The sequence below is a fragment of the Haematobia irritans genome, chromosome 2, assembly GCF_050003625.1.
Source record: "Haematobia irritans isolate KBUSLIRL chromosome 2, ASM5000362v1, whole genome shotgun sequence".
NCBI lineage: Eukaryota > Metazoa > Arthropoda > Insecta > Diptera > Muscidae > Haematobia > Haematobia irritans.
Genome location: NC_134398.1, coordinates 34,749,795 through 34,761,022, shown reverse-complemented (window position 1 = coordinate 34,761,022; position 11,228 = coordinate 34,749,795). Strand labels below are relative to the sequence as shown.

Genomic DNA, 11,228 nt, shown 5'->3' with positions numbered 1-11,228 from the left:
GAGAATTTCACCGTAATGGAGTGAATATCCAAAGTGGTGGCGGATGGTAGAGGTGCAAATGGCCATATCGCGAAACTTTTAGATATAGCGCCAATCCCCAGTTTTGATTTCCGGAACCTCCTGGTAGAGGAACTTTAAACCTATCCTGTTGTATAACAATGGAAATTTTCAAAAGATTTAGAGCGAATGTGGGCTGTAAATGCCGTTTGACTTTAGTAAATACTGTTCAATTTCTATTATTCAATGTGTGATCCATACTAATTCTATTCTCCCTACATGATTGAGTTGATTTATACAAGTCAGCTGTGTTCTCAAACAGTTCACACCACTGTTCTGCATTCTGTCAATTTGAGTTAAATTTAATGCGATATTGTGGTCACTTCAACGATATCAAGGACATGTTATGCGTCGATTTGTCCACCTTAAGTGTGATCCATAAAATAGCCTCTGACCATGGTATAAGTCTCTGCCAAAAGGGTTATAAAGGATATCACCCACACACATACATGCCAGGCAAATATCATTGCTACACGCATACACACACATGCACATCTACGTATATGCAAAAAAGCAAAATATTATCAAATGCTTGTCAGTTGTGGATGATTATTGGCGAAGAAGAATATTTACGCAAAGCTGCAAGTCAATAAGCAGCAACAGTGAATGGAGGATATGGCAGTCCCTACATACTCCTCTTTTGAGGCACCCTTTTCCCATTATGCGGTTTGATTGTCGTAGCACAAGAGGTTACGACGGATAGGGCGGGTGGCAACTATTTTGTTGCATTTGGTGTGTGTATGTGAAATTGGCATATATGTGTGATTGTATGAATGCGATTGCAATGAATGAATGAAGGTTTTAATGGTTTTTGATATGATGATGACGATGATGGCATATTACTGTCATTCATCGTCATTTGCAATTGTCATAAATTTCATGTCACAAAAGTACAGTTTGACAAATAATTTTAAACCTGATATGACAATGTAATTTATGACAGGGATTTAAATGTGACAGCAGCAAAAGTGAACGACGACCCAACGCAATAATGACACGCACAACATTCCACTATGCAGAAAGGAATTTCAATAGTGTCAAAATACCGAGTGAGCTGGTTGACATTTGCAATTGTGTAGGCCAACAATGGATTATAACAGGCATATCCATTTTGTCATAACATTTGTAACGGGATAATACTAAGGCCTACAGAAGTTCATTATATCCTGCGACACATTGTGGAACAGTGTCACACAGAAGATGACGATACAGAAAATTTTGTAAAAATTTTATTTCTATAGAAAATTTTGTCAAAATTTTATTGATATAGAATATTGTCAAATTTGTATACCCACCACCATAGAATGGAGATGGAGGTATAATAAGTTTGTCATTCCGTGTGTAACATATAGAAACATCGATTTGCGACTATATAAGGAATATATATTCTTGATCAGGGAGAAATTCTAAGACGATATTAGCATGCCCGTCTGTCTGTCTGTTGTAATCGCGCTACAGCCTTCAATAATGGCGCTATCGTCCTGAAATTTGGCACAGATTCGTGTTTTGTTTGCAGGCAGGTCAAGTTCGAAGATGGGCTACAGTCCCCATATAAACCGACTTACCGATTTGGGGTCTTGGGCTTATAAAAACCGTAGTTTTTATCCAATTCGCTGAAATCTAGAGGTACTTGATGACCATAAAAAGGTCTGTGTTTTGGTATAGCCCCCTTATAGACCGATCTCCCGCTTTTGCTTCTTGGGCGTCTAGAAACAGAATTTGCTATCCGATTTGCCTGAAATGGAAAATCTAGAGGTATTTTAGGACCATAAAGAGGTGTGTCGAAAATGGTCCGTATCGGTCCATTTTTTGGTATAGCCCCCATATAGACCGATCTCCCGATTTTACTTCTTGGGCGTCTAGAGACTATATCTTCTAGCCGATCACACATAGGTGTTTCGCAAATGGTGCCTATTGGTCCATGTTTTGGTATAGCCCCATATATTTAATTTCTTGGGCTTCACCGTGCTTGGGAGCCACAGTGGTGCAATGGTTAGCATGCCCGCCTTGCATACACAAGGTCGTGGGTTCGATTCCTGCTTCGACCGAACACCAAAACATTTTTCAGCGGTGGATTATCCCACCGCAGTAATGCTGGTGACATTTCTGAGGGTTTCAAAGCTTCTCTAAGTGGTATCACTGCAATGTGGAACGCCGTTCGGACTCGGCTATAAAAAGGAGGTCCCTTGTCATTGAGCTTAACATGGAATCGGGCAGCACTCAGTGATAAGAGAGAAGTTCACCAATGTGGTATCACAATGGACTGAATAGTCTAAGTGAGCCTGATACATCGGGGTGCCACCTAACCTAACCTAACCTTGGGCTTCTAGAATCCGTACTTTTTATCCAATTTGCCGGAAATTAGAAATCTAGAGGTATCTTAGGACCATACATAGGTGTGTCAAAAATCGTCCGTATCGGTCCATGTTACGGTATTGGCCCTATATAGACTGATCTCCCGATTTTTCTTCTTGGGCTTCTAAAATTCGTAGTTTTCACCCAATTTGTTTGAAAGTGGAATTCTAGAGGTATTTGAGGAACATTAAGAGGTGGTGAGTATTGGTTCATGTTTTGGTATAGCCCCCATACAGACCTTCCTCCCGAATTTATTTCTAGGACTTCTAGAATCCGGCTGACCACAAATAGGTAAGCCGAATATAATAATATTGCAAGATATATTTTCAACAAGGGTCGCCAAGATAGGATCTCAGAATCAGCATACAGAATTTTTAATATAACGTTTGAAAATTTACTGAGAGTGAAATGCCTCATATTACTCCACAAAATAATTTATACGAAGCAGCCGTCTAATATATACAGCTATACACAGTTACCGTATTTGGAACTCATTACCACCTCGGATACAAACTATTAGCAATATTAAAATATTTAAAAACGAAATTTTCACATTTCTATCTTAATATTATTTTGATATATGTCCTTAAATTAATTAATATTTTTTTTTATTACTTTATTAAAATACTTTGTATTAGAATATTATTTTCTGATATTAATATTGAATTGATTTATCAAAATTAAGCTAGTACTGTAAATTATAAGATATAAAATCTTCACCCAGAGAAGGAATATGATCACCTCAAACATGTTTCAAGAGCAAAATGTTATTTTTGGATGGTGACCATGTAACATGTTCGCTGCAACCATGTTATTTTCTCGGAAATTATATATCTGCTTTCGGAAAGTATGTTATGTTTGGCGAGAAAACAACATTTTTGCTACAAACATGGTACATGGTCACCATCCAAAAATAACATTTTGCTCTTGAAACATGTTTGAGATGATCATATTCCTTCACTGGGTGTTGTTGTACTAGCGCCACAAAAAAAGCAATAAATAAATAAATATGGTGTGTGTCGACCCAAAAATCTGTATCGCATTTATTATTACCAGTCCATTTGGTAAGGCATAATATAGACCGATTTAACTTCTTGAGGGTACACCCAAAGAAAAAATATTTTCCTCCGGGATGAAATTTTAGACAAATGAAATTCTCCAACGCTTGTCTCTAAAATTTGCGTCAAAAGAAAACTTTGGTTGTCTAAAATTTCGTTCCTCGGAAAGGAAAACACTTCTTTCAGAGTATAGCAGTCGCACTGATCATGAAAATTGCTTGAAACTAAAAGTAAAATTTCCAGATTTTACTCATCACATTCATTTAAATAATGGCGGAAAAAAACCTACAGACTTAAGATTTTAAATCAAGGTGATATTTCATCATATACACGATATGTTTATGATTTTCTAAAACTCAAACAAAATTGGTTCTCATAAATCCAGAACTGATCTAGTCTTCATTGGAAGAATCTTTAATTTTTTTCTTCGGGAAGCGTACTGGTTGAATTGATTTACCTGTTAGAAAATTTGTCATCAAACCCCCTAAAATTCTATATATATTAACAAGTAAACCGCTACGACGAAGAGTTTTCAAAGTAAACTATTATATTTGATTCTTGGTGGTGGGTATCTAAGATTCGGCCCGGTCGATCTTACTGCTGTATATACTTGTTATTTCTGTAGAATATTCTGCCAAAAAGTTATTTCTATAAAAAATTTTGTCAAGAAGTTATTTCTATAGAAAACTTTGTCAAAATATTATTTCCCAAAAATAATTTTTCAAAATACAATTGTCAAAATAAAAAAATTTAATTTCTCTAGAAAATTTTGCCAAATTTTTTTTTCTACAGAAAATATTGTCAAAATTTTATTTCTATAGAAAATTTTGTCAAATTTTTATTTCTATAGAAAATTTTGCAAAATGTTATTTCCATAAAAACTTTTGTCAAAATTTTATTTCTATAGAAAATTTTGCAAATTTTATTTCTATAGAAAATGTTGTTAACATTTTATTTCTCAAAAAAATTTTGTCAATATTTAATTCCTCCAGAAACATTAATTTCTCTAGAAAATTTGTCGAAAGTTTATTTCTATAAAAATTTTATCAACATTTTATTTCGCTAGAAAATTTTGTCAACATTTTATTTCTAAAGAAATTTTTGTCAAAGTTTTATTTTCTGAACAAACGTGGGAGTAATTTCTAAAAGTGGACTGTAGTTAATAATGGTAAACTCCCAGAGTTGTTAAAGCAGAAGCCAAGATCAGTAACCAAAAAATAAAGGAACAGAAAAAAAACCAAGTTTCAGATTCAATATTCAGATTTATTGCTGGTGCTCACGATTATGCTTCTTACCGTCTTCGATGAAGATGTACAAGTGAAGTATAAAAGGTTCGCGCGCAGGCGTTGTTGTAAAATTGAGTGAAAAGCTACTTAATTCAAATATGGTGACAATCTACACAGTCTTACACAAGTTTACATACCGTTTAAGAAATTGTATTTTCTTTAATTAATAAAATATAATAAAATATGCATATATATGATTTACATTTTGTAAACTAATTTGAAAAACAAAGTATTTGTCATTTTTCAAGAAGATTTTTTTAGTCTTGATTATAAACAACAACAAGAAATATGTTTAGTTATAAGGTAAAAACCTCAAGGGTATGTAAACTTATGTGAGACTGTGTATATCTCGTTAGAGCAGTTATCGATAGTTGATAAGAATAAATGTTTGATATATGGAAACAATTCAAATTCAAAGGATATTCAAGTTATTCTTATGGATATTCATAATAAATAGAAAAGATAATTCATAATATTTTAGTTCATAATTCATTAAGTAATTCATTATTTTTAATAAAAAATAGTAAAATTGTTGAACTAGATTCAACATTCCGGCCGCCTTGCAGGAGTGCAACTTTAATACTGATGAGCCCCAGAAATCGTCCATCCAAAGATGGTGCTTTGTGCTATCGGCATATTGGACGAGGTCTGAATAAGTCCAGCTCGCAAAATTTTAGGGAGCTGGTCATTGCCGACTAGTATTTCTATATCCGTGGGCTGATAGTAGTGAGGGTCTGCCAGATCGGTGAGGTGAGTATATATGTTGCGTAGCTTTGGTTCATTAGTACACTTCGGTAGAGCGGTGGGGAAACTCGATTGAATTCGGCAAGTCATTTGTATTTTTATTAACGGATCATGGTAAGATTCTAGATTCACGGTACAGTAATCTTGGTGGTTACGCTTTGTGGTGTGAAGCCGTAGTCGATCGACCAATGACGGAAGAGCCAAAGTTTCAGCCAGACCTGAGCTTAAAAGTAAACGGACCTTTGCCGGACCCTTCGAGGTAACAGCACGCGCCAACGCCGTTGGCAAGAAAACATGCGTTCTCCGTCGCTGACTTAGCCGTTCGTTGAAATGAGAACGTTGGCGGCGATTGACAATTGTTTCTTTATGTCGGGATTGGCGGTCGTTGCGTCGAGTGGAGTTTCCGGAAGCTTTTGGTTTGTTATATTGGTGGCGTTTATGTGAAGACGCTGGAGTCGGTTGTTGGTCCACGTGTACCAATGTGTGATGGCCTTTCTGGCATACAAGACACCTTCCTCTTGACCTACACCATTCACGAGTATGACCGGTGCACAGGCAATTGTAACAAAATCCTCTAGTACGAATCACTTCACGTCTCTCGGGGACTGGCATTCCTAGGAATCTGGGACAAAACTTCAAGAAGTGCCTCTCTTGGCAAATGCGACATTTTGGTGAGGTAGATGTGTGGCTAAAATATGTAAGACTTATTTAATGTGTGAACGGATAGAACTGAAAACTAAGCAGGCAGTATACACAGTTTAACTAGTGGACGGACTACAGTACCATTTTTTGTTCGAATTTCCGCAACACGAATTTTAGAATCAGTACCAGAAAAAACTTTTATCACTCTACCTAGACACCATTCAGTTGGTGGAAGATTATCTTCTTTCACAATAACAAAGTCATTTTCTTTCAGATTTTTCTGCACAGTCTTCCATTTGTATCGTCTTTGCAGTTCAAGAAGATATTCTGATTTCCAACGCTTCGCAAATTGCATTTGCAAAGTTTTCAGACGTTGCCAGCGATTTAAAAGATTCAAATTGTCAGAATATTCCTCAGGTACTGCGATTATAGCAGATCCTCGCAATAAATGACCAGGTGTGAGTGGGTTCAGTTCAAAGGGATCCTCACTGATAGGTGAAAGAGGTCGAGAATTCAAGATGCTCTCAATGCGAACAAGTAATGTGGAGAATTCTTCGAAAGTAAATTTCAAATTACAAGCTACTTTACGCAAATGACTCTTCATGCTCTTCACTGCCGACTCCCACAATCCTCCCATGTGTGGTGCGTGCGGTGGAATGAAGTGCCAAGAAAACCCATGCAGATTATACTTTTCAGATATCGACTTCTGTGCATTTTTCAAAAATATCTTATATTCTGTGGCCAGTGCTCTACTTGCACCAACGAAATTGGTGCCATTATCAGAAAACATTTTGCTTGGAAATCCTCTACGCCCTGTAAATCGATTAAAAGTAGAAAGGAAAGCCTCCGTTGTAAGTTCTGAACAGGCTTCCAGGTGAACAGCGCGAGTTGACATACATACGAAGATGGCCGCATATCCCTTTTGTAATTTGGCGTTTCTAAGACGCGAGGTTTTTATTTCAAAAGGGCCTGCGAAATCAACGCCAGTATGTGTAAAGGGCAAAGAAAAGGTGCATCTTTCAGTTGGCAATGAAGACATTATTTGTGTGCGAATTTTACTTTTATATATAGTGCAGGTGCGACAGTTTCTTATACAGTGTCTTATAATACTTTTCAAACGTATGATGTAAAATTCTTGGCGAATGGCTCGTAACATCACTTGATGCTCAGAATGCAGTAACAGTTTATGAGTATATTCGACAAATAGTTTGCAAAATCTGGATTTTTCAGGTAAGATTATCGGAAATCGTTCGTTATAACTTAGATCAGATTTAGATAGTCGACCATTCACTCGTAATAATCCGTTTTCATCAAGTTTCGGATTCAGTGCAAGTAATCTACTTTTAGAATTAATGGGCATGTGAGTTTCAATAGCATTATATTCAGTTGAATAATATTTGCGTTGAGCTTGTCGTATCAGATTAAATTTTACAAATTTTATTTCTTCCTTGGTAATAGAATCAGTATTCATTTCTGGAATCCTTATCTTCCTACATTTGCTTACAAATCTATACATGTAGCATAACACGCGTAGCGCTCGATCAAAAGATGAAAATCGATCTAGAATATTTCCAATCTGAGTGTCAGTATGAAAAGTTACGATTTTCCGTTCAAGACTAGGTTCTTTAAATGTAATAGATTTAGGCCATAATTCAGAGGGACTGGTCAGCCATTTTGGACCATGCCACCATAATGAGTTATCATTCAGTTCTGATGCTGTGCAACCCCGAGTACCAATGTCCGCAGGATTTTCGTTAGACGAGACATGTCTCCAGGTAGCATTTCCAACATTTTCAAGAATTTCAGAAACTTTATTGGCAACAAAAGTCTTCCAGTGAAACGGTGGTTTGTCCAGCCATGCCAAAGTAATAGTAGAATCAGTCCACAGAAAAATATCAGAAACAGTGAGGCTCAAATTTTTACAGACAGTTCTCAAAAGTTTAGATAACAGTGCGGCTCCACATAGCTCCAATCTAGGCAAGCTTACAGTTTTCAATGGAGCCACTTTGCTTTTTGATACAAGTAAATTTGATGTAACAGTATTATCAGTTGATTTGGTACAGATATAAAGACATGCGCAGTACGCCTTTTCTGAGGCGTCGCAAAATCCGTGAATTTGTATTTGATTTCCAAGTGAATAATTTAACCAGCGCGGAATCTTGATATTTTCAATGTTTGGGAGATTTGATATAAAGAAATTATATTTTTCGAAAGAATGTGGTTTAACTTCTTCGTCCCAATCAGTCCCATCAATCCAAAGTTGTTGCATAAGTACTTTAGCTACGACAATTATCGGTGCCAACCAGCCAGCTGGGTCAAATATCTTTGCAATTATCGACAAAATTTTTCTTTTCGTTAAAGGAGGGGATGGTACAGAAATATTGGACACCTGATAGTGGAATGAGTCAGTCATAGCATTCCATCTAATGCCTAATGTTTTCGTATCGCTAGCGTCTTCAAGTTTCAAAAAATCTTCTCTTAGGAGATCTTCGGGGGCCATTTGTTCAAGAATTTCTGGATGGTTCGCTGTAAGTTTTTTTAATGGAAATCCAGCTGAATCAAGTAAATCAATCAGTTGACGCAGATGATATTTTGTTTCAGTAATAGTGTGACTTCCAGACAATATATCGTCAACATAAATCTGATTTTGTAAAATAGACGATGCTGTAGGATGCGTTGCTTTTCCATCTTCACTCAGTTGTAGTAAAGTCCTGATTGCTAGGTATGGAGCACAGTTTACCCCAAAGGTTACAGTTTTCAAGCAATAGTCTTGAACCAATTCAGTTTCAGAATTTCGGAAAAGAATTCGCTGATATTGCCTATCATTTTCATGAACATAAATTTGGCGATACATTTTTTGAATGTCGCCATTAAAAACATATCGAAAGAAACGCCAACGTAGTATTACACTCATCAGATCATTTTGCAGTATTGGCCCAGTATGCAAGATATCATTTAAAGAAAATCCAGACGACGATTTTTTCGAGGCATTAAAAACAACTCTGACTTTTGTAGAAGTGCGTTCTGGTTTCACTACAGCGTGATGAGGAAGATAATAGGAACTATAACCTGCGTTGTTGCAGACTTCCAAGGAGCTACAAGGCTCCATGTGGTCAAGATCCAAGTATTCAGAGAGAACTTTTGAATATTCAGTTTCAAGATCAGGCGATTTCCTTAAAGTTTTTTCCAGATGAAGAAATTGACCCATAGCTGCTCTTCTTGACGAGCCAAGAGCTATGTTGGGAGGAAGATCATGTCGAAATGGTAAGCGAACGACATATTTTCCATCAGATTGCCGAACAGTATTCTCTTTATAGAAATTTTCGCACCAAACGTCATTGTCAGATAGAGGTTTCATTGAAGTAACTTCTTCAAGTTCCCAGAACTTTTTCAACTCCTCATTCAAAGTGTCAGAACTAGTCACAAAATTTGCAAATGTTGAAACCGACCGAGCTCTTGGCGGACCACTCAAAATCCATCCAAACTCAGTTTCTTGTGCTAAGAGATTCCCAGACACATTTTGGCGAACACCAGACTTCAAAATAAATGGAAGAATATCACTTCCCAGTAACATATCAATTTGTCCAGGTCGGTAGAAGTATGGATCAGCTAATTCCATAGTTTTCAATTTTGACCAATCAGAAATGCAAGTAGGAGAAGTCGGCATTAAATGATTCATACTTGATATAACAATTGCCGTCGCCTTCAATTTAAACTCAGACTTTCGAGATTTCAAAATTATATCGCAAATTTTTGACGAGTTTTCTAAAACTGTACCTCCAAGGCCTGAGATCGTCGTAAACGCCTTTCTTGTCGGTATTGAATATCTATTTGCAACTCTGCTCGAGATGAACGATTCCTGGGATCCCTGGTCAATGAAAACCCTAATTGTAAAGTTTGTTCCCAAATGTTCCAAATCGATAAGGGCTGTCGGTAAAACAGTACAATCACCAGAAGTAACAAAGTTCGATTGAACGTGTGAAATAGAATTATCATATGCAGCAGCCGAAGTAGATGGCTGATCAGTATATTGTGCATCAATATGATAAGTTGAAACTTGTTGATCAATTTGAGCTAAATCCCGATTTCTAGCGTTACTAGAATCATAATGTAGTAAAGTATGATGGGATTGTTGACATTTTTGGCAGTGTCTGTCACTTTGACAGTTTTGAGCAATATGTCCGTAAGACAAACAGTTTTCACATATTTTATTCGTATTAACAAATTTTCGTCGTTCAGAAATAGTCCAAGACTTGAATTTAATACATGCTCGTAAAGCATGATTTTGCCTGCAGATCTTACAAGGTTTGAAACTATTTTCGGTCTTCGTATAGTAGTTTTGGGTTTTTTGAGAATTTTGCGCTGAACCATAAGGTTTCCTAATATCTGAAATGGATTCCAACATGTTCAGCCTTCTAGATATAAATTCATCTAATTGTTCCCAAGATGGCATTTGTTTGTGATCTTCAAGAGAATTTTCCCAAGCAGACAAAGTCTCGTCAGGTAATTTCGAAGACACCCAAAATACCAGAATAGGATCCCAGGAAATCACAGAAATGTTGTAAGTCTTGAGAACTGAAAGACAATTATTTACAGTGTATTGTAAGTTTCTTAACGCCTTCCCCTTTTCAGTACCTACTCGCTCCATTTCAAAAATTTTCTTTAACTGATGATTGACAAGTATGCGCTTATTTTCATATCTTTGCCTCAATGCCTCCCACGCTAGTCCAAAATTGTCATCAGTGAGAGAAAATTGTTTAACTATTTGACTTGCTTCTCCCCTAGTCTTGGCCCTCAAGTGAAAATTTTGTCAAAATTTCATTCTATAGAACATTTTGTCTAAAATTTTGTCAAAATCTTATTTCTGTAAACAATTTTGTCAAAATTTTATATCTAGAGAAAATTTTGCAAAATTATTATTTCTATAAAAACTTTTGTCAAAATTTTTTTCTGTAAAATAATTTTCAAAAGGTTAGTTCTATAGACAATTTTGTTAAAATTGTATTTCTCAAAATTTAATTCCTCTAGAAACAATGCTTTCTCTAGAAAATTTAGCCGAAATTTTATTTCTATAAAAATTTTATCA

The 11,228-nt window shown here is 36.1% G+C and overlaps 1 protein-coding gene across 1 annotated transcript; it reads right to left on the bottom strand.

The window, feature by feature from the left end:
• Nucleotides 1-6,236: 6,236 nt before the first annotated feature.
• Nucleotides 6,237-10,790, bottom strand: LOC142224521 (uncharacterized). Its single transcript, XM_075294302.1, has one exon. The coding sequence runs from the start codon at nt 10,788-10,790 to the stop codon at nt 6,237-6,239; it is 4,554 nt and encodes a 1,517-aa protein (XP_075150417.1).
• Nucleotides 10,791-11,228: the final 438 nt, after the last annotated feature.